A 24,188-nucleotide genomic window follows, 5' to 3' on the forward strand; every position below is an offset into this window, starting at 1 on the left:
CGCGCATCAGTTAATGCAAGAGGCTAGAACCAATTGGAGGGGCCGACAGTCAGCCTGGGGGTTAGAAGTGCTCCATGTGGGGTGGAAGAGTTGTGACATTTTTGAGTTATTGGGGTGGAAAACTCAGTAACGTCCCCCCCCCCCCCCCCGTAAGGAGAGATTAGGAGGCAAGGGTTGCTTGCAGCAGGGAGCTGAGGGCTCTGACCAAGAGAAATTCCCTGAGAGGAATCTGAGGAATCAAAAGAGAAAGTAGATAGAAATTAGACAGAAAAAGTCTTATACGAAATTGAAAAAGAGTGAGAGTGGAAGGTCTAGCGCGTCTTGTGGAATATGGCAGAAAGTGCAAATTTGAAATGGGGAAGGGATAGTTCATTAATACAAATTATAGTAACAGAGCACTAAATTAATTAGGAAAACAATAGAAGCTTCTGAATCCAAACAAAAAGCCTGGTGGAAAGGCCAGACTAAGTGAAAACCAGAAATGGCTGCGGTGATTCTCACTGCTATGATGAGAAATCACCTCCAGAAAGAGGCAGTTAGCCACAGCAAAAGCTGCCCAGAAAGATTCAAAGTGTGCCCACTGGGAGGATGGTAACAAATCCATTGTATCCCCCACTCCCAGAGCAGTCAGACGAGGAGGAAATAGTTAGGGAAGACTTATCAGAAAGGGTAACTCGGGGAGAAGGAAATCCCCCTAATAGCAGTAAGGTGGGTTCGCCCATACTACAATAAAATCCTCTGGTAGAGGGAGAGGAACAACCATTATATCTACTGAGGAAGTGCCATTAATGGTGACTGAGAAGCAGATGCTTATGGATAAGTTGGGTCCTTTGTGTCATCACCAAAATTCAGCTTTTTGGGAGAAGATGGATGAGTTAAGAGAGGTTCATAATTTGATTTTGGATGACGTAAGAATTTTAATGACGGGAAAGTTAGCTGGACCAGTGTGGCAAATGTTACCCGAGCCTTTAAAATGGAGAGGTTGGATATTTGCCACAGATGATGGTAAGAAACAAAGATATGGGCAATAGGGTGAGCTATAAGTAAAGGACATGCCATTTGGACTAAGGTGACTTAGATCCCAAAGAATCTAGAAGAAACGGAGAAAGAAAATTCAGGGCTTATGTAAATAATGGAGGTATCAAAAATCCAACAAGGAATGACCATATATTTTTGGGCTTGCTCAGAGAGAGGTTTAGACTCGGACTTGAATCATAGATATGGGTATTCCAAAAGGGAATAATTTATCAGGATGTTATGAAAACAGAATCCAATCGCCAGAAAAATCCCAAAATGACTCCAGTACAGATTGATCAGTCACAACCTAAACCTAGAACGTGTATTGCATTTGCGGAAAGAAGAGCATGTTGTCAGGGATTGCCAAAGCAAATCCACAGAAAATAACCAGGGAAATGTAGAAACATAGAAGATAAGAGCAGGAGGAGGCCATTTGGCCCTTTGAGCCTGCTTCACCATTCATCATCATCATGGCTGGTCGTCCAACTCTATAGCCTAATCCTGCTTTCTCCCCATAACCTTTGATCCCATTTGTCCCAAGTGCTATATCCAGCCGCCTCTTGAATACATTCAATGTTTTGGCATTAAAAAGCAATGCAGCAATTGTCATAAGATAGGTCATGATATGAAAAACTGCTGGGCAAAAGGGGTGGGGGTGGGGGTGGGGGGGGAGAAAGAGATGAGGAAGGATAGGGTCCCAACAGAGGGCAAAGTCATCCTCTGAGACTCAACCCTAAAACCCCGTAGGAACACAGCAAGTACTGAGATGCAGAAGTTGTTGGGTCAGAAATGACAATTAGCAGCTCGAGACTACAGGCAGAGATCCCCGAATGTATGTAAAAGCAGTGTTAGAAAGCCAGAACTGCATCATGTTGGTAGACATCGGGACATTTGTATCTATAACAGATTTAAATTTGCCCACAACTGATCAGACCATACAGTTGCAAGCAGTAACTGGGGGAATTAAGACTGTGTTATTGCGTGAACCTACTATACTGGAGATTGAGGATAAAGGGGAACCGTTTCAGATTCTGATATGTTCAACAGAAGAAGGAAGTATTTTAGTGACTGATCTGTTGGGACAACTGGGAGCTATAATCGATGCCAAGGCAGGTAACATAAGGTGGCAGAAGTTGTCCAAGCGAAATTGATGGGGTCAGAAGAAGGATTGCAATATCTCTAGGATAGTAATACTTTGACAAAATCGGGAGAATGGAACAATATGGGGAAATTTGGCTGCATAGTATCCTCAGGTTTGGGCTGAACACAAACAGGATTGTGTGTATTTAGATGTCTCTTCGATAACAATTCCCGGAAATGTTTACCCTCCATACAGGCAACATCCTTTCAAACCAGAAGTGGTGGAGGTAGTTGAAAACATCATTGCAGATTTTAAAAAAGCAACAAGTAGTAATCAAGATCTCTTAAGACTAATTCACCTGTTTGGCCAGTAAGAAAGCCAGATGGCAGTTATCAATTAGCTATCAATTACACAACTTTGAATTGCTACATGATGCAAGAGCCCCCCATTGTGGCGAATGCTGCTAGCATCCTGAACACCATTGGAACAGAGCAGTACAGATATTAACAGTACTAGACATAGCTAATGGATTTTGGTCAATTCTTGTAGCTGAGGAACATCAATATAAGTTTGCATTTACAGTTGGGAGTCAGCAATACACATGGAATCCCTGTGGCAGATGAGTCCAAAACAGTCCAGCAATTTTTCACAAATACATGGCACAGATAGTAGAACCCTTGGATTGTGCAGGGACAACCATTTTTTGACATTTTGATCGTATCAGACAGTTCAATAACACACTGCTTAGCCGCACACACTGATTCAAGCAATTCAGGAAGCCCGTCTTAAGCTAAATCCCAGCAAAGCTCAGTTGGGGCAGGAACAGGTGGCCTGCCAGGGACATGTTATATCCCATGGTAAAAAAGATTCCAGAAGAAAGCAAGCTATGCTTTGCGTGCAAAGACCACTTACCGTAAAAGGGGTGAGACGAGGGTTAGGACGTTTTAATTATTGCAGGAATTTTGTGGAAAATTATGCAGTGTTTGCAAAACCCTTTACAGGATTTGATTAATGGAGGAAGGGCTCGCAGCAAGAGAATAGAATGGGGAGAGAAGGAAGCACAGGCTCTGATTTAAAGCAAGCTATGGTAAAAGCTCCTGCGTTAGGATTACCAGATCTCACTAAACCGTTTCACATTTTCTGTCAGGAAAATGATGGAATACAAGCTGCAGTAGTAGCCTGATGCACCATCAATCAAGCAAAGACTAGTTTGTATGCAAGAACAAATAGGCTTTTATTAGCAAAAGACTTGGAGCGCACCCATGCCGATGAACTGGTCCAGAGACTGAGGCAGGGGGTGGGGAGCAGTCACCTTTATACCTGGACCAGGGGGGTAGGAGTCCCGGGCAAGGACGTGTCCAGGTATGTCACACACAGGCAATAAGCTAACAGTGGTTTACCACATAGCCCAACAACATGGGGATAGGTGAAGACCGGTGGAGTACTACTCCGCCCAATTATATTCAGCTGCCAGGGGTATGCTTCGATGTGTGAGAGCACTACCATATGCCTCATGGGTAGTAAGTGCTTCAGGGCCACTCACACCCAGATGGGAAAAATAATTCTCCACAGTCCTCACACAATCGTCCAGCTTTTAGAAGCTGGGAGATTGAAAGGAGTTTCTGATGGACAAAGTTCAAAATGGGAAACAAATCTCTTGCCAGGGGACAGGCATGTAGAAATCGTGATGTGGAGATGCTGGCGTTGGACTGGGGTGGGCACAGTAAGAAGTCTCAGAACACCAGGTTAAAGTCCAACAGGTTTATTTGGTATCACAAGCTTTCGAAGCACTGCTCCTTCACCAGGTGAGTCAGGAGTCATCTGATGAAGGAGCAGCACTCCGAAAGCTTGTGATTCCAAATAAACATGGAGAAATCAGCAAAGATGTAAGGGAAAATCCTGTAGCAGGATTGACAGTGCAAGGAACGCAGCGTGAATGAGGGAGAAGTGAAGGTTTAGCAGCAGAGTCACTCACAGGTGAAGGAGTGATTAACTTCATGTAAATGGAGCTAGAAAATAAAAGGGAGAACCCCGCACTGCATTGGGCAGCGCTAAATGGCGAAGGAACAGTGATTACAGGAGAATAAATCCCAGGGAGTAATTCAGCACAAGTAGCAGAGTTGTTAGCTTTAACTAAAGCTTTAGAATGGAGCAAAGGGAAATGAGTTGATGTCTATACAGTCGATATGCTTTTGGGGTAGTGCATGATTATATGACAGTCTGGAGCAGACATGGTTTCATTACAACAAGCAGTGGACATGTACAACATGAGAATTTGGTCAAAGATCTAATTCAAGCAGCTTGCAGTCCCTTAGAAGCAGCTGTAATCGAAGTGCAGGCACATAAGAGTCAAGCACAGAAGGGAAGCAGTCAAGCTGACAAAGCAGCGAAAGATTTGTTAGAACAGAATTTGAAAGGGACACAAACAGCAGGTTTGGCAGCATTACAAGTTAGTTATATTACAGACATTAATGTGAAGCAGATCCAGGAACAAGCATCAGAGGAAGAAAAGCCGAAGTGGGGAAAAACGAGGGACAAAGAGGTCAAGATGGCGTATGGAGAAGAGAAGGGAAAATAATAGCATCACAAGCAGTACAGCAAACCTTGTTAAAGGTATACCATGGATTAGTTCAACAAGCAGAGATAGGAATCATAGAATCCCTACAGTACAGAAAGAGGCCATTCAGCCCATCGAGTCTGCACCGACCAGAATCCCACCCATATCCCTACATATTTTACCCACTAATCCCTCTAACCTACGCATCTCAGGACACTAAGGGCAATTTTTTTTTTAGCATAGCCAATCAACCTAACACCTGCACGTCTTTGGACTGTGGGAGGAAACTGGAGCACCCGGAGGAAACCCACACCGACACGGGGAGAATGTGCAAACTCCACACAGACAGTGACCCAAGCTGGGAATTGAATCCAGGTCCCTGGAGCTGTGAAGCAGCAGTGCTAACCACTGTGCCACCCCATAAGATGGTCAATTTGGTTGGGAATTGTTGGTGGGAGAAAGGTATGGGAGAAGACATAGCAAAATTCTGTCAGAGATGCTTACAGTGCGCCCTGGTGGAACCAATCCATCACTGCAGGGTTAAGATGGGAAACCAGCCGAGGCATAAAGGACCCTGGGAATATTTACAAGTAGATTTCACGGGACCATTACCTAGAGCAAAAGGGGAAGACCTATTGTTCAGTAATTAGTCAGTTTACTCGATGGGTTGAAGCATTCCTATGGAAAGCCAAAACTGTAGCTTTGATATTGGCGAATAAAATAATGCCGAGGTGGGGAGTGCTTCATCAGTTAGACTCCGACCAGGGAACTCATTTCATAGGAACAATTTTAAGAGAAGTCTGCCAAGTGTTAGGAACAAGACAAAGGTTTCACATTCCATATCACCCACAGAGCTCAGGAATGAATTTAGAATCTCTACAGTGCAGAAGGAGGCCATTCCGCCCATCGAATCTTCACCGACCACAATCCCCCTGACACTAAAGGTCACTTTAGCATCGCCAATCAACATAACCCACACAGCTTCGAGGAAACACACACACACCCCCCGAGGCCAGAATTGAACCCGGGTCCCTGACGCTGTGAATGGTAGAACGAATGAATCGGACACTGAAGAATAATTTTGCCAAAGCCATTTTAGAAGGAGGAAACAATTGGGTACAGGCTTTGCCTGCAATATTGCTGCAACAGAGAGTTACTCCTGCTCTAGGAACAGGATTAACCCTTTTGAACTGATGACTGGTAGGCCAATGCGCCCCCCAGAGGATGTAATAACAGGGGAGGAGAACTTGAAGTTGGCCGAGAAGCAGTGTTTCAGTGTGTGAGAGATTTAATAGACTATTTGCATTCTCTCAAAAAGCAAGTAACCATTCACCAGCAGCATGGAGATTGGATGAGACCTAAATTACCTACACCAGGGGATAAGGTAATGGTAAAACTCATGACAGATAGAAAAAAAGGGCTGGAGTCCAATGGGAAGGGCCTTATAGCGTGATTGTCACAGGACAGACCCCTTTATCTCATGGGATAAAGGGGGAGGTGGCTAGATGGGTGGAGAACTGGCTTGGTCACAGAAGACAGAGGGTGGTAGTGGAAGGGTCTTTTTCCGGCTGGAGGCCTGTGACTAGTGGTGTTCCGCAGGGCTCTGTATTGGGACCTCTGCTGTTTGTGATTTATATAAACGATCTGGAAGAAGGTGTAACTGGGGTGATCAGTAAGTTTGCGGATGACACAAAATTGGCAGGACTTGCAGATAGTGAGGAGCATTGTCAGAATGCTTTGGAAGGACAAACCAAAGAAGAACGTACAGGGTAAATGGTAGGACTCTGAAGAGTGCAGTTGAACAGAGGGATCTGGGAATACAGGTACAGAGTTCCCTAAAAGTGACGTCACAGGTGGATAGGGTCGTAAAGAGTGCCTTTGGTACATTGGCCTTTATAAATCGGAGTATCGAGTATAAAAGTTGGAGTGTTATGATAAGGTTATATAAGGCCATTGGTGAGGCTGAATTTGGAGTATTGTGTACAGTTTTGGTCACCTAGTTACAGGAAGGATGTAAATAAGATTGAAAGAGTGCAGAGAAGGTTCACAAGGATGTTGCCGGGACTTGAGAAGCTGAGTTACAGAGAGAGATTGAATAGGTTGGGACTTTATTCCCTGGAGCGTAGAAGATTGAGGGGAGATTTGATAGAGGTGTATAAGATTTTGATGGGTATAGATAGAGTGAATGCAAGCAGGCTTTTTCCGCTGAGGCTAGGGGAGAAAAAAACCAGAGGGCATGGGTTAAGGGTGAAAGGAGAAAAGTTTAAAGGGAATATTAGGGGGGGCTTCTTCACGCAGAGAGTGGTGGGAGTGTGGAATGAGCTGCCAGATAAAGTGGCAAATGCGGGGTCACTTTTAACATTTAAGAAAAACTTGGACGGGTTCATGGATGAGAGGGGTGTGGAGGGATATGGTCCAAGTGCAGGTCAGTGGGACTAGGCATAAAATGGTTTGGCACAGACAAGAAGGGCCAAAAGGCCTGTTTCTGAGCTGTAATTTTCTATGGTTCTGTGGTTCTAAGCTACAGAAGGATATAGATACGCTGGAAATTTGGGCAAAGAAATGGCAGATGGAGTTCAATCCTGATAAATGCGAAGTGATGCATTTTGGTAGAAATAATGTAGGGAGGAGCTATACGATAAATGGCAGAACCATAAAGGGTGTAGATACGCAGAGGGACCTGGGTGTGCAAGTCCACAGATCCTTGAAGGTGACGTCACAGGTGGAGAAGGTGGTGAAGAAGGCATATGGCATGCTTGCCTTTATAGGACGGGGCATAGAGTATAAAAGTTGGGGTCTGATGTTGCAGATGTATAGAACGTTGGTTCGACCGCATTTGGAATACTGCCATCCAGTTCTGGTCACCACACTACCAGAAGGACATGGAGGCTTTGGAGAGAGTACAGAGGAGGTTTACCAGGATGTTGCCTGATATGGAGGGGCTCAGTTATGAGGAGAGATTGGGTAAACTGGGGTTGTTCTCCCTGGAAAGACGGAGGATGAGGGGAGACTTAATAGAGGTGTATAAAATTATGAAAGGCATAGATAGGGTGAATGGTGGGAAGCTTTTCCCCAGGCTGGTGGTGACGTTCACGAGGGGTCATAGGTTCAAGGTGAAGGGGGGGGAGGTTTAACACAGATATCAGAAGGACATATTTTACACAGAGGGTGGTGGGGGCCTGGAATGCGCTGCCAGGCAAGGTGGTGGAGGCGGACACACTGGGAACATTTAAAACTAATCTAGATAGCCATATGAACGGAGTGGGAATGGAGGGATACAAAAGAATGGTTTAGTTTGGACCAGGGAGCGGCACGGGCTTGGACGGCCGAAGGGCCTGTTCCTGTGCTGTATTGTTCTTTGTTCTCTTTGACAAACATGTACCCTAATTGAAGAAAAATATAGCCCGTGATGGCGGCACTGGACACAGTTGAAACTGCATTATAATGAGCAATCCAGTAATAATGCAATCGTCCCAGTGGATGGATGATCCAATAGAACAGGGAATCATCATGGCTCTTGGAGACACATTACTGATAACAGGGATAATTTGGATTTGCAGAAGAGTTACTAGATTAAACCAAATCATGGCACCAGGAAATCAGGGGAATATTAGAAGAGAGGAAAGAGAAATGATTCAATTAATGTGATACTAACTTAAGTGCCAAAGGGGCACTTTGTTTGTGTTTACAGAATTTGTGCGAAGATACCAAGATAGCTCCGAGGTCAAAGGAATGCGACAGCCAACAATCAAATCCCAAGACTGATTGTCAAGTGCCAGTCTTGAAATTAAAGGCGCCGTGATTGTTGTGCGGATCTGTAAATAAATTATCTTATTATTGACCAGCAGCTGGGAGATATAATGGAGAGTATAGAGATTGTCAGTTTATAATCATCAAATGACTAAACTTTTCTATTCTTTTGTTGTTGAATTGACTATGTTTGATACAGGCAGTCCATTGAGAACTGCATACTAATGTTATCTGTACATGGCATACACTTAAGCTAGAAATGCCAACATCTCTAAATGTTGGATTTGCTCACATATTCCTAAACATGCTGAGGGAGGAATACCTTTGCACTCGGTGCCTCTGTCATGGTCAGATTTAATTGTGTGTGATCAGCTTACTCAATCTTTTAGAGATCATGAGACAGTGGCATCAGGGTTTCCTCGAGCTTTTAACAGAGTAGACTTTGATAGAAATAGATCCTGTACAGGTGGGCCAGGTCACATGACCAGGTGTTCACCTGTTTTTAAACACATCCAGATCAGACCCAGCCTTCTTTTAAGTGAAGCAGATTCAAAACCGAAAGGGATACTGTGTGTATGAGAATAGGATAGTGTGTGTTGGAGGGGACTTGGGCACAAGCAAATGTCAACACTCAGTCGATTTAACCAGCCAGATATGTATGGATCCAACCAGTAATGATCGATCCTGCAATATTCCATGTTGTTTCAAAGGGGGTAAGAAGTCTCAACACCAGGTTAAAATCCAACAGGTTTATTTGGTAGCACGAGCCACTAGCTTTCGGAGCGCTGCTCCTTTGTCAGGTGAGTGGGATTTCAGTTCACAAACAGGGCATATAAAGACACAAACTCAATTTACAAAATAATGGTTGGAATGCGAGTCTTTACAGGTAATCAAGTCTTAAAGGTACAGATAATGTGAGTGGAGAGAGGGTTAAGCACAGGTTAAAGAGATGTGTATTGTCTCCAGCCGGGACAGTTAGTGAGATTTTGCAAACCCAGGCAAGTCGTGGGGGTTACAGATAGTGTGACATACCAACCCTTATTTTGTAAATTGAGTTTGTGTCTTTATATGCCCTGTTTGTGAACTGAAATCCCACTCACCTGATGAAGGAGCAGCGAGCGCTCCGGAAGCTAGTGGCTTGTGCTACCAAATATACCTGTTGGACTTTAACCTGGTGTTGTGAGATTTCTTACTGTGTTTACCCTAGTCCAATGCTGGCATCTCCACATCGTTTCAAAGGGGAGCACACTTATCCAACTCTCAATGGCACATACTGGATTTGTGGAAACAAGGCATATCCATGGTTATCTATTGGATGGAAGGGGTCGTGTTACCTTGGATATGTGGTTCCGTATATCTATCATTCCTACCACCTCCTACCTGGGAGAAATGTGGGACTAGACCACTTCCTTAGTATAATGATACACCACCCCCCCCCCCACCCCCCCCACCCCCCCCCCCCCACCACCCCCCCCCCACCACCCCCCCCACCCCCCCCACCCCCCCCACCGTATGCATATGAGAGACTGGCAATTGTGGTTGGAGCGATTAGGTCAGTTTTGGAACAGGTTGCCAATGATATAGCTATGGCCCTCACTGAGATCAGTGATGAGATGGTTATTATGCGCACGGTGGTACAGCAGAATCGAATGGCACTAGACTTTATTTGTCAGCTGAGGGTGGAACGTGTGCTTTGATTGGATCAAAGTGTTACACACATATATACCTGACACTTCAGAAAACATAACCAATTTGGTCACACGCATTAGAAAGGAGGTTGAAAAACTTAAGCAACCAACATTCTTTTCTTTGTGGAACTGGGCAACTGGCTGGCTGGGTTCTCTGGGAACAAATAAAATACAAGAGATAGGATTCATTATTATCTTAATGTTCATTGTAATTATACAAATGTTTAGATGTTGCTGTTCTTTAGCAGCAAAGTTCATGAAGGTGCAGTAGCAGTGGCATTAATCCATTTGGACAAAGAGATGTCCCTAATGCCAAACGCCCATCCAGCGTATGAGAATCCGTACTGTCAGACATCTATTTAATGGCCTACATGCGATAATATTACTTTTCCTTATGATTTTAGCATTAGTGGGGACTATAAATTCAAATATGCACAACTAATAGAGTGTTAATAATGACAATCAAGGTGAAGAAGAAAGAAATCAAGAAGCCAAATCACCTTTTAGGATTGATGAAAATTTCCTGAGGTACCTTTATTTACTGGCCTAGTATTGGGCGAGCCAATAGCCAGAAGGGGGGATTGTAAGGGAAAGAAATACTAATAGGTTAGTAAAGATTTTTAAACCATTATACATTGAGACACTGACAGAACTACCGGCATTGAGTTTAAAACAGACTTGTAAGCTAACAAGAAAGCAGTTTACACACATATGAAATGCAGTATTTAAACCAAGTGATTATGATTTAAAAACACATATGCTGATATTTTGAATGTATTAATGTATTTTTAAGAATCATTGCTCACTTTAGCCAAAGGCAGATTGCTCCAAAGCATCAGTGTAAAGGTATTAGGACACAGCCATATTCTAAGGGAATACTGAAACCTTGGAAATGTGCAAGTTTTATCAGCAGAGTTTCTAATGGTAAGAACATTCAGAACACTTAATCAAACTTCATGAATAGGGTTTATTCACTGTCCAGATAAGATGGATGCATGCCTGGACGTGGGATCATGTGTTAGTCTGACTTGACAGTGACCTAGAGGGAAATTTGTGGGAATGTTAACTTTGAACTTTGTGGCGAGCATCTGGTTACGAAGGGATACAGAATGTTGAATTAGCCAAAATGGGAAGAAGCGTCCGGATTCTAAGGACTAATGAAATGTTATTATGCCAGAGGGTAAGATCCAATTGGCTAAAGTATATGTTGGGTAATATTGTTGATTTATGTATATTGAAGATGACTGATTTAAAGTTAAAAAAGTAAAAGATTATTTATTAGTCACAAGGAGGCTTACATTCACACTGCAATGAAGTTACTGTGAAAATCCCCTAGTCGTCACACTCCAGCGCCTGTTCGGGTACACTGAGGGAGAATTTAGCATAGCCAATGCACTTAACCAACATATCTTTGGACTGTGGGAAGAAATTGGAGCACCCGGAGGAAACTAAAAAGCTAATGAAAGGTGGGAATAATTAATAAGAAAATTTATAATTGATCTGTTTTGAACTGTATACATTAGAATTCATTGGAGAAGTCTAGCTGCTCTATCTCAGGAGCTGCCCTGACCTAATGATATCACCTATCGGCCATGGTTACGTCTTTAAGCTGAGACACTGACTTCATGAGTTTTGTCTTGTCTCAGATTTCTGACGGTATCCGGCCACCTTGAAAACCCCACCAACACCATGAAATGTATAGAACATAGAACAGTACAGCACAGAACAGGCCCTTTGGCCCTTGATGTTGTGCGGAGCTTTGTCCGAAACCAAGATCAAGCTATCCCACTCCCTACCATTCTGGTGTGCTCCATGTGCCTATCCAATAACCGCTTGAAAGTTCCTAAAGTGTCCGACTCCACTATCACAGCAGGTAGTCCATTCCACACCCCAACCACTCTCTGAGTAAAGAACCTACCTCGGACATCCTCCTATATCTCCCACCATGAACCTTATAGTTATGCCCCCTAGTAACAGCTACATCCACCTGAGGAAATAGTCTCTGAACATCCACTCTATCTATCCCCCTCATCATCTTATAAACCTCTATTAAGTCGCCTCTCAACCTCCTCCGCTCTAAAGAGAAAAGCCCTCGCTCCCCCAACCTTTCCTCATAAGACCTACCCTCCAAACCAGGCAACATCCTGGGAAATCTTCTCTGCACTCTCTCCAATGCTTCCACATCCTTCTTATAGTGAGGTGACCAGAACTGCACACAATATTCCAAATGTGATCTCACCAAGGTCCTGTACAGTTGCAGCATAACCCCACGGCTCTTAAACTCAAACCCCCTGTTAATAAATGCTAACACACTGTAGGCCTTCTTCACGGCTCTATCCACTTGAGTGGCAACCTTCAGAGATCTGTGGATATGAACCCCAAGATCTCTCTGTTCCTCCACATTCCTCAGAACCCTGCCGTTGACCCTGTAATCCACATTCAAATTTGTCTGACCAAAATGAATCACCTCGCACTTATCAGGGTTAATCTCCATCTGCCATTTTTTGGCCCAGCTCTGCATCCTATCAATGTCTCTTTACAGCCTACAACAACCCTCCACCTCATCCACTACTCCACCAATCTTGGTGTCATCAGCAAATTTACTGACCCACCCTTCAGACCCCTCCTCCAAGTCATTTATAAAAATTACAAATAGCAGAGGACCCAGCACTGATCCCTGTGGTACACCACAGGTAACTGGTCTCCAGTCTGAAAATTTTCCATCCTCCACCACCCTCTGTCTTCTATGAGATAGCCAGTTACTTATCCAATTGGCCAAATTTCCCTCTATCCCACACCTCCTTACTTTCTTCATGAGCCAACCATGGGGAACCTTATCAAACGCCTTACTAAAATCCATGTATACGACATCAACTGCTCTACCTTCATCTACACACTTAGTTACCTCCTCAAAGAATTCAATCAAATTTGTGAGGCAAGACTTACCCTTCACGAATCCGTGTTGACTATCCCGGATTAAGCTGCATCTTTCCAAATGGTCATAAATCCTATCCCTCAGGACCTTTTCCATTAACTTACCGACCACCGAAGTAAGACTAACCAGCCTATAATTACCAGGGTCATTCCTATTTCCTTTCTTGAACCGAGGAACAACATTCGCCACTTTCCAGTCCATTGTTGTTTGTCAGAAAAACACATGTGGTTCGCTAATATCCTGTTGTCTTTACCTGGGCTGGCCTACGTGACTCCCAATTCACAGCAATATGGTTGACTCTTAACTTGCCCTCAAGGATAATTAAGGATGGGCAATAAATGCCATTAAAGAATAAAAAATATTCCAGCACCCGTTTTGTTTACGACATTACAAGCATCTTCAGGTAAGAATGCTCTTTTTAGGCACCATAGGCTACTCCTGATACCCCTACCTACTGATGCCCTACAATCACTGTGTTGTGATGCATTGTACAGGTGGTGATGTGATTGAATAAACAAATCACCATCTCAATTGAAATTTCTACTTTGACCCCTTCCAATTTGGTTTTCAGGTAGCCAGCTGCTCGAGGGTATCAGGCAGATGTGCTGCCTAATCTGCTAGTGGAGGATTGTCCATCCATTGACTCTGTCTACACTTCCCGCTGCCTCGGCAAAGCAGCCAGAATAATTAAGGACCCCACGCACCCTGGACATTTTCTCTTCCACCTTCTTCCATCAGGAAAAAGATACAAAAGTCTGAGGTCACGTGCCAACCGACTCAGACTTTTGAAAGGGCCTACCTCACACTAAGTTGATCTTTCTCTACTCCCCCTAGCTATGACTGTAACACTATATTCTGCACCCTCTCCTTTCCTTCTCTATGAACGGTATGCTTTGTCTGTATAGTGCGCAAGAAACAATACTTTTCAATGTATACTAATACATGTGACAATAATAAATCAAATCAAAATCATACTTTGAGGTTTGGGCCAGATTGCCAGTAGTCTGGGGGTGTCTGAAATTCTGAGTGGTGCATGGAGCCCCACAACCTTCTGATTTGGATGTGGTGGGGGGAGTCAATGGGCTACCAACTTCGCCAAGTTAACCTTGCTTGCAGCAGGCGAAGCGAGCACAAGCATCTTAATTTACCATCCTGGCTCTTTCGTTCAAAGAATTATAAAGATTATTAATCGAAGGATTTGAATTTCTTTGAAGTTTTCATATTTGTTCACTTTGATTTCAGCAAATTCTTTTTGTGCCGTTGCTGAGACTACAACTCCCAGCATACCCATTATTGACTGTAAGGAGCTGGGGCAATTTTCTCTCTAACTTCCTCTTCCTATATTACAGCTGGCCTCGACTTCTGGGATGCTGTACATTCTGCAGCACTGGAGGTGTTTGTTTGTTGGAAGCATTCCCGGGAATGCGACTCATCAGGCCTTCCGTAAGCAGGTAATTAGTTGCTTATTGTCTCTCCCGCTTCGATCTGCATCACATTTTCCTCCCTGTTCTCTTTGTGTTTCTTCCTACTAATAGCAAATTTGTGGCCTGTCTTACGGCAGACCTGAAGCCCTCTGAACTTGATAGATGATTTAAATGTTTTAAATAGGAATGTCATTCGATTTTTGCCAAGTGCCATATCATGGACGATTGACTTAAATTAAAATGTGTGAAAGATAATGGAGACGTCTTGTCTCATTAATCTGGAAGGAAAAACAAATGGAGTCGGATTTATTGAAAAAGGATTTAAATGACCGTGACTTGGCAGATTTGAGCTTATCCCTGCAATCAGCTATTTGTACCTGGAAATGGGACCCTTTTTGGGGGACGAAGCTCAGCTGTCTAATTAATTAGACTGCATTCCAGTAAATATAGAACATTTATTTATGCTTAATTCAGATTGTGCACTTTATCAAAATGAGATATTGCAATTCACCACATTCTCCCTCAGCCCTGCCCTGCCCACTGACTGATTTTGTATACATCTCCATGGCTTGCTGCATACTCGTGTCCTATAGGGAGCCAGTCATAAGACCATAAGAAATGGGTACGGGAGTAGGCTATTCGGCCCCTCAAGCCTGCTCCAACATTCAGTTGGATCATGGCTGATCCAACATTTCTTGCGTCCACTTTCCTGCCCTTTCCCCGTAACCCTCGATTCCCTTACTGATCAAAAGTCCATCCATCTCAGCCTTTAATGTACACAAGACTCTGCCCCCACAGCTCTCTATGGCAAAGAGTTCCAAAGACTCTCGGTCCCCTGAGAGAAGAAATTCCTCCTCATATCAGTCTTAAATTGGCGTCCCATTATTCTGAGACTATTCCCCTGGTCCTAGACTCTCCCATGAGGGGAAGCATCCTATCAGCATTTACCCCGTTAAGCCCCTTCAGCCTCAGCGCTGATCCCTGTGGGACCCCAATGGTTACAGATCACCAACCTGAAGAAGAACTTATTCCCACTCACTGTTCTCATTTTTTCCCCCCATTAGACTTTAGGTGAAGAAGTGGTCCCTGATTTCATCCCCTGAACAGCATTTCCCATTCCAGGATTTTATTTTATCTTTTTCACGGTATGCAGACATCCCAAAGGCAAGGTCAGCATTTGTTGTCCCATCCATAATTGCCCTTTAACTGAATATTTCGGAGGGCAGTTTCGAGCCATTGCCCTTTAACTGAATATTTCGGAGGGCAGTTTCGAGCCAACCACATTACTGCTGGTCTGGAGTCACATGTAGGTCAGGCCAGGCAAGGACGGCAGATTTCCTTCCCTAAAGGATATTAGTGAACAGGATAGGTTTTTACACCAATCAATGATAGTTATCATGGTCACCATTACTGAGACTAGCTTTATATTCCAGATTTATTAATGGAGTTTAAATTCCACCAGCTGCTGTGCTGGGATTCGAACCTGACTCCCAGAACTCTAGCCTAGGCCTCTGAATTACTGGTCTTCCTCAAATAGGATAGAGAGAGAGAAAATGTAATACCCTAATCATTAAACACTTCCATTAGTTCACTCCTGAACCTTCTGCGTTCAAGGGAATACAAGCAATTATGCACCCTGCCCTATAATTCGCTTGGCTGCAGCATCATTGCTGGTGGTTCTGCACTGCCCCCTGCCGCCTTTCTGGAGAACTGAATGTAATAAATGGAGTCTAACCAGAACTTTGTATGAAGGTCACATAATTTCCATCCCTTTTAGATTCCAGCTCCCTTCAGATAAAGATGAACATTCCAATAACACTTTAATTTCCTTTTTGTGACTGACCTCGAGTGATTTCTACACTTGGACCCCTAAATTTCTCTGTTCTTCCACAGCTCTTTGCATCTTGTCATGTTAAAAAAAACACTGATCTTTCTTCGGGTTCAGCGTGAATGATTTTGCGCTTCTTCCCCATGTTGAAACCCATTTGCTACGGTTTATCACATGTAAATGACCTACCCCCAATGCTGTCAATGGCAGAAGAACAAAGCCAACCTTTGACTTGCTGCCAGTTTCGCAAAGTCCTTGCAGGCTGCAAGTGAAGACTTGTTCCAATCTGGTGCCTGCTCCAGAACAGTGCCCTCTGCTGTGCATCTGTGAGAAGTGCATGACTCTTCAATTCGATTGAAGAGTCTTCACTCACATGAACAGTGTAAATCACGGTGGCACAGTGGTTAGCACTGCTGCCTCACAGCGTGGGTTCAGTTCCTGGCTTGGGTCACTGTCTGTGTGGAGTCTGCATGTTCTCCCTGTGTCTGCGTGGGTTTCCTCCAGGGTGCTCTGGTTTCCTCTCACAGTCCAAAGATGTGCTGATTAGGTGCATTGGCCATGCTAAATTCTTCCTCGGTGTACCCGAACATGAGTGTAGCAACTAGGGGATTTTCACAGTAACTTCATTGCAGTGTTAATGTAAGCCTACTTGTGACAATAATAAATAAACTTTAAAGCATGAAGTATAAATTTGATTTAAATCGTATACAGCACAAGACAGGGGATGAGAGCTAAGAGACCGAGTTAAAATTGATTTTAAAAAATCTCTGACACAAATATTAGTGTCCCAAGCTATGTAGGTGAGGGGGATGAGTGGGGTAAATACATGGGGGTTATGGGAATACGGCCTGGGTGGCATGCCAAGTCAGAGCCTGTGCAGCTTCTGCGCTGTAGGGATTCTAGGAAATAAACTTGTGAAGGTATGAGATTCCATACATCTTCAGAACCAGGGTTGGCTCTTTGGCAATATGCATCGATTCTCACACTGAAAATTCACGCATTGCATTAGGCCGAACCTTTTATGGAAAGTGGGGAAATAAGTGGGCAAGTATCCCATGTCCATATCACGGATATCGATGCTTTAGCAACTGAATCGATAAAGTGGACCTTGTGGAGGAACAGGATAGCTCCTGAAATTGAAATATTGCCCAAAGTCCAACTCGAAGTCTGAGTTTATACAGATGTTTGTTCTCAATGTGGAAACGCCTTTAGCTTTCCCCTGCCGGGAACACTGAGGGCCTGAAACTTTGCATTGCGCTGTCACGTGGCCAGGTCAGGTGGGCGGGGCAGGACATCCTCCTGTCATAATTCCAAAGTGTGAAAAGTTGGACTTGTTGAAAGTCTGAGCGATGTGCAAGCTGTGTAAATCTATCCTGGAATGTTCCCAGTTAGGTAGTTGGAGTGGTGGGGGGGGGGGGGGGGGGGGGGGGGGTGGTGGTGAGGGGTGAGGAACGGTTGAGAGGACAGGCAGCAATCTGGTGCAACGTCAGAATATTAAAACATGTTGCAAACAACCTGGCTCAGGAGCTTAACACCCAGGAACCAACAGAACAAACAAAGAACAAAGAAAATTACAGCACAGGCACAGGCCCTTCAGCCCTCCAAGCCTGCACCGACCATGCTGCCCGACTGAACTAACCCTTCCGGGGACCATATCCCTTCATTCCCAAACAGTTGGTAAATTCTTGCACGGTCAGGCTGTCTGCTTTAATTCTGAGCAAGCACAATGCAAACCATGTACAGGAACATCTGAAGGACTCCATGGTTTTCAAATTTCTACATGGCTTCACACCATCCTATCTCTGTAATCATAGAAACCCTACAGTACAGAAAGGCCATTCGGCCCATCGAGTCTGCACCGACCACAATCCCACCCAGACCCTACCCCCATATCCCTACATATTTTACCCACTAATCCCTCTGATCTACGCATCCCAGGACACGAAGGGGCAATTTTAGCATGGCCAATCAACCTAACCCGCACATCTTTGGACTGTGGGAGGAAACCGGAGCACCCGGAGGAAACCCACACAGACACGAGGAGAATGTGCAAACTCCACACAGACAGTGACCCAAGCTGGGAATCGAACCCAGGTCCCTGGAGCTGTGAAGCAGCAGTGCTAACCACTGTGCTACCGTGCCGCCCAGTTTTACAATACTGTGAATTGCATCCGAAATACAGGCACTTACACACTTCCAATTTTCATTACTTCATCCTCTTGGGCCCTAAGCTCTGGAATTCCCTCCCTAAACCTTTTGATGCTCTTCTCTGGTCAAGTTTTTGGTTACCTCTTCTAACGAGCTCGGTATCAAATCTGGTCTGATGCTGCTGTGATGCAATGCCAGACATGATACTACATTGAATGGTGATATTTGACTACAGAGTCATAGAGGTTGACAGCATAGAAACAGGCCCTTCGGCCCAACTTGTCCATGCCACCCCCTTTTTTTTTAAACCCCTAAGCTAGTCCCAATTGTCTGCATTTGGCCCATATCCCTCTATACCCATTTTACCCCTGTAACTGTCTAAACGCTTTTTAAAAGACAAAATTGTACCCACCTCTCGGTTGACGTAGTTGTGAACTCAATCATTTCCAGGTAAGACGAGCATTGCAGGTAATGTCCCTCTTTTCATAGAATCTCTACAGTGCAGAAGGAGTCCAGTCAGCCCATAGTGTCTGCACCGACCATAACCCCACCCAAGCCCTATTCCACTCACCCCACATTTACCTTGTTAACCCCCTTGACACCAAGGAGCAATTTAGCATGGCCAATCAACCTAACCTGCACATTTTTGGAGTGTGGGAGGAAACCAGAGCACCCGGAGGAAACCCACGCAGACACGGGGAGAATGTGAAAATTCCACACAGACAGTGACCTGAGGCCAGGAATCGAACCCAGGTCCCTAGCGCTGTGAGGCAGCAGTGCTAACCACTATGGTACCAAGGCTAAGGTTGTTGACTTATGATTCGGCTGTAAATTGCGGGTTTTGGAGACATCACCATCCTGACTTTGAGATGTATCGCTGCTCCTTCATCTTTGCTGGGTCAAACTCCTAAAGCTCCCTCCCTCACAGCACTGTGGTGTATCTACACCACATGAACTGCAGCGGTTCAGGAAGGCAACTCGCCACCACATTTTCTCAGGGTAAATAAAAGTGACAAATTCACCCTATGAATTAAAAAAAAAAGGACACAAGGTTGTGGCCGGATTGTCATTCATGCAGATGCATTGTCTGTCACCATCCATCTCTCTTGGGTGTGCATTTTAGAATGGGTTGAACTGTCGTAAATCTTGCACCCTAAATCCTCATGCCCACCCACCATTGCAACTACATCATTTTTGCACACCCAGGGGAGGCAGTGGTATTGTCACTGGATTAGTAATCCAGAGTAATGCACTGGGAACTTGGTTCGAATCCCATCACGGCAGATGGTGAAATTTGAATTTAATAAAAATCTGGAATTGAAAGTCTAAAGATGATGAATGAAATCGTCATGAAACGATTGTTGTAAAAAATAAACATCTGGTTCACTAATGTCCCTTGAGGGAAGGAATTTTTACCTGGCTTGGCCTACATGTGACTCCAGAGACACAGCAATGTGGTTGATTCTTAACTGCCCTCTGAAATGGCCGAGCAAACCACTCAGTCCAAGGACAATAGGATGGGCAATAAATGCTGGCCCAGCCAGCGACACCCACATCCCATTCCAGCAGTGGACCAGATTGGGTCATGCATAAAAAGTAAGTTTGTGCCAACACGAAAACAGAAAATGCTGGAAAATCTCAGTAGGTCTTACAGCATCTGTGGGGAGAGAGTAGAACCAACGTTTTGAGTCTAGAAGACTCTTCACCAGAATGGGACGCAAGTATGCTTGTGTTCTACTCCAGCAGTGTAACTGGGAACCATCATTCTTATTATCTCATACTCTCTGTCCTCACACGAGTTACTGGCGGGACCTCTGAGTGACAGACTATTCATAAGCAGTTAGTTTGATGAGAAATCCTTAGCCCTGAAAAAAAAAAAGAGGCATTTGTCTGGATGTTTTGTATTTACCCTGCTGCAAAGCATGCCCAGTTAGCTGGAGCTCTCACCGCATTCCCATATTGTGCATTTCTATACTTGAAGTGGTAATATCTGGATGCAGGACTGGACACGAAGGTCTGGGCTTCTTACTGAGACACATCGTTGTGCCTGGCTGCTACCTGCTCGATGCAAAAGAAAGAAGAATTTACAAAAAAAAACTGGATCAGATTCAAAATGTAACTGGTTCATTCAAAATACTTAAGTTGCATTGATGGAATCAATCAGCCACTCTGCTGCCATTTGAAAGGGGATTAGATGCTGGAGCGTGAAATGCATTCACATGAAAATTTAATTTGCTTTTTCGCACACATTCCACCGATGGCTGTAATGAAATGTTAACCACAACATTAACCTATCTTTCTCTTTCAGGTGCTGATTGATCTGTTGTGTGTGCCCTCTATTTTTAGTCATCTTTGGTACATTTGTTGTCCTTGCTCCTAACTACAGCAAAAAGAACATATTGCTGAGACAATGGGGGAATCATAGTATTAAATCAGTTGATCGCTATGGTGATGTGGCCTCCAAGTTGGCTGCTAGCATTCATTCAGTTTATCACAGTGATTAAGATGCCAAGGCTCCTGGCTGTTCCCCTATTCCTCCTTGCAAGATGTCCCGCATCTGCTCAGTGATTTCTTTTACCTGGCGCCAGGAAGTCAACGTAACTGGCTGGTGACCCTCCTGCACCACCTTGGCAGTGGGACGAGTACCTGTGGAATGTACCTGGTGCAGAGCAGTGACTCCCTCTGCTCAAACTTGGAGCTTGAGCAACTGGCAGTACTTCCTGTACACAGATATCTAGGAGCTCCTGGAGTCTCTCTACCTCAAACAGGATGTGCTTGCAACAGGACCCTGCTGGCCTGCCATGGTTGTCCATTCACTTGCCTCAATCACTTTACACTGAGTACTAAAAATCGTAAGACATTGACAAAGACAATCACTCCTGGCTTTTTAGCCAATATCAAGCCCAAGATGGGGTGCAATGTCAGCTTTGATCTTGTTTGTCTCCCTTGTGGGGACCATGAATTGGATTAAATTGGAATTTGATTTTTGGAACAAGCAAGGACTGGTTTTGGGTTTGCCCAGTCCATTCTGAGCATTGGTTTTGTAAATTTAAGAATGGAGTAAAAAAAAACAACTTTAAAGTCAGACACTGTCAAAGACACTGAGCTACAAAAATAACAAACATCAAGCTAAAACGGGTGGGGGGGGGGGGGGGGGGTGGTGGTGGGTGGGAGAGCATGGTGGTACAGTGGTTAGCACTGCTGCCTCACAGCGCCAGGGACATGGGTTCAATTCCCAGCTTGGGTCACTGTCTGTGCAGAGTCTGTACATTCTCCCCGTGACTGCGTGGGTTTCCTCCGGGTGCTCCGGTTTCCTCCCACAGTCCGAAAGATGTGCTGGTTAGATGCATTGGCCAGGCTAAATTCTCCCTCAGTGTACCCGAACAGGCGCCGGTGTGGGGCAACTAAGGGATTTTCATAGTAGCTTCATTGCAGTGTTAATGTAAGCCTATTTATGACTAATAAATAAACTTTTACTTTAATGTAAATCACCATCAAGTGAATCAATAGCGGGGAACAATGAGCAACTTTATATACAATGCATGAGTACAAACTGGTTCAGTAAGAAGTCTCACAATACCAGCTTAAAGTCCAACAGGTTTATTTGGCAGCTCTAGCTTTCGGAGTCTCAAGCTCCTTCATCAGGTGAGTGAGGACTTGTGTTCTCAAACAGGTCATATACAGACACAAACTCAATTTACAAGATAATGGTTGGAATGCGAGTCTTTACAGGTAATCAAGTCTTAAAGGTACAGACAATGTGAGTGGAGAGAGGGTTAAGCACAGGTTAAAGAGGTGTGTATTGTATCCAGCCAGGACAGTTTGTGAGATTTTGCAAGCCCAGGCAAGTCGTGGGGGTTACAGATAGTGTGACATGAACCCAAGATCCCGGTTGAGGCCGTCCTCATGTATGCGGAACTTGGCTATCAATTTCTGCTCAGCGATTCTGCGTTGTCGTGTATCGTGAAGGCCGCCTTGGAGAACGCTTACCCGAAGATCAGAGGCTGAATGCGCGTGACTGCTGAAGTATTGAACACTTCAGCAGTCACGGGCATTCAGCCTCTGATCTTCGGGTAAGCATTCTCCAAGGTGGCCTTCACGATACACGACAAGGCAGAATTGCTGAGCAGAAATTGATAGCCAAGTTCCACACACAAGGACGGCCTCAACCGGGATCTTGGGTTCATGTCACACTATCTGTAACCCCCACGACTTGCCTGGGCTTGCAAAATCTCATTAACTGTCCTGGCTGGATACAATACACACCTCTAACCTGTGCTTAACCCTCTCTCCACTCACATTGATTGTACCTTTAAGACTTGATTACCTGTAAAGACTCGCATTCCAACCATTATCTTGTAAATTGAGTTTGTGTCTGTATATGACCTGTTTGAGAACACAAGTCCTCAACTCACCTGATGAAGGGGCTTGAGACTCCGAAAGCTAGTGCTGCCAAATAAACCTGTTGGACTTTAACCTGGTATTGTGAGACTTCTTACTATGCCCACCCCAGTCCAACGCTGGCATCTCCACATCATACAAACTAGTTACCAACCACTGTGCCCTCGGCGTGGCTGTGACAACTTTTTGGCTTATTTTCTCTGCTGTTCCTGACTCTTTGTAGCTTTCATCTGTTAGCCTTTCCCATGGTTTTCCCTCTCTCTCCTATCTTAGGTTGAAGAAGAGAGAGCAGGGTGCCAGCAAATGTAATTCCTAACTGCTCCAAAGCTTTGGATTGCTGCTAAAAGTAATTAGCTCCAACTTTGACAGCAGGCAAATTGGAAATAATTGTACATAAATAACAAACTATAGCAAATGCAACTGGAACACCACCTCAAATTAAACAGCTTTTTATTTTTTCATGGGATGTGGGCATCACTGGCAAGGCCAGCATTTATTGCCCATTCCTTATTGCCAAAGAGCTCTGAGGGCAAGTGAGAGTCAACCACATTGTTGTGGAGCTGAAGTCACAAGGAGGCCAGACTGGACAAGGATGGCAGATTTCCTTCCCTAAAAAACACGAATGAACCTGCTGGGCTTTTAGGACAATCAATGATAGTTGTCATAGCCACCATTCACGAGTTTTATATTACTAATTTAATTAATTACATTTAAATTCTCCAGCTGTCATGGTGGGATTGAATCAATGTCCCCAGGTATTAGTCTGAGCCTCTGGATTATTAGTCCAGTGCCTTTACCACTGTGCCACCATCTGTTCTATTTATATAGTGCCTTAACTGATGACTGCACAATGTTCAGAACCACTGCCTCCTCAGATACTGAAGCAATCCATGTCCAAACGCAGCAAGACCTGGACAGATATCCAGGCTTAGGTGAACCAGCAGCAAGTAATATTGATGCCACCCACAAGTGCCAGGCAATGACTGTCTCCGATAAAGGGAGGTTCTAACCAATGCCCCTTGACATTTGATGGCATTAGCATCGCTGAATTCCCCCACTGTCAACTACCTGGGGGGTTACCATTGACCAGAAACTGAACTAGCCACTTAAATAATGTGGCTACAAGAACAGGTCAGAAGCCAGGAATCCTGTAGTGAAACATTCACCTCCTCACTCCAGAAGCACGGCACCATCCAGGACAAAGCCGCCCACTTGATTGATTCCCCCATCCCCAAACATTCACTCCCTTGACCACTGATGAACAGCATGGCAGCCATGTGCCTAACCATAATATGCACTGCAGGAATTCACCAAGACTATTTAAGCAACACCTTCCAAACCCAGCACCACTATCATTAG

The 24,188-nt window shown here is 44.5% G+C and overlaps 1 protein-coding gene across 1 annotated transcript in view; it reads left to right on the forward strand.

Annotated features, from left to right (window-relative positions):
- LOC144500271 (uncharacterized) overlaps positions 1–24,188 on the forward strand; it is a 116,512-nt gene that overhangs the window by 47,319 nt on the left and 45,005 nt on the right. Inside the window, exon 10 of the mRNA XM_078222952.1 lies at positions 14,378–14,479. Within this exon, the coding sequence (XP_078079078.1) occupies positions 14,378–14,475 (98 nt within the window). The 3' untranslated portion in view covers positions 14,476–14,479. The remainder of the gene's footprint in view (positions 1–14,377; positions 14,480–24,188) is intronic.

This window comes from Mustelus asterias, chromosome 1, assembly GCF_964213995.1.
Source record: "Mustelus asterias chromosome 1, sMusAst1.hap1.1, whole genome shotgun sequence".
NCBI lineage: Eukaryota > Metazoa > Chordata > Chondrichthyes > Carcharhiniformes > Triakidae > Mustelus > Mustelus asterias.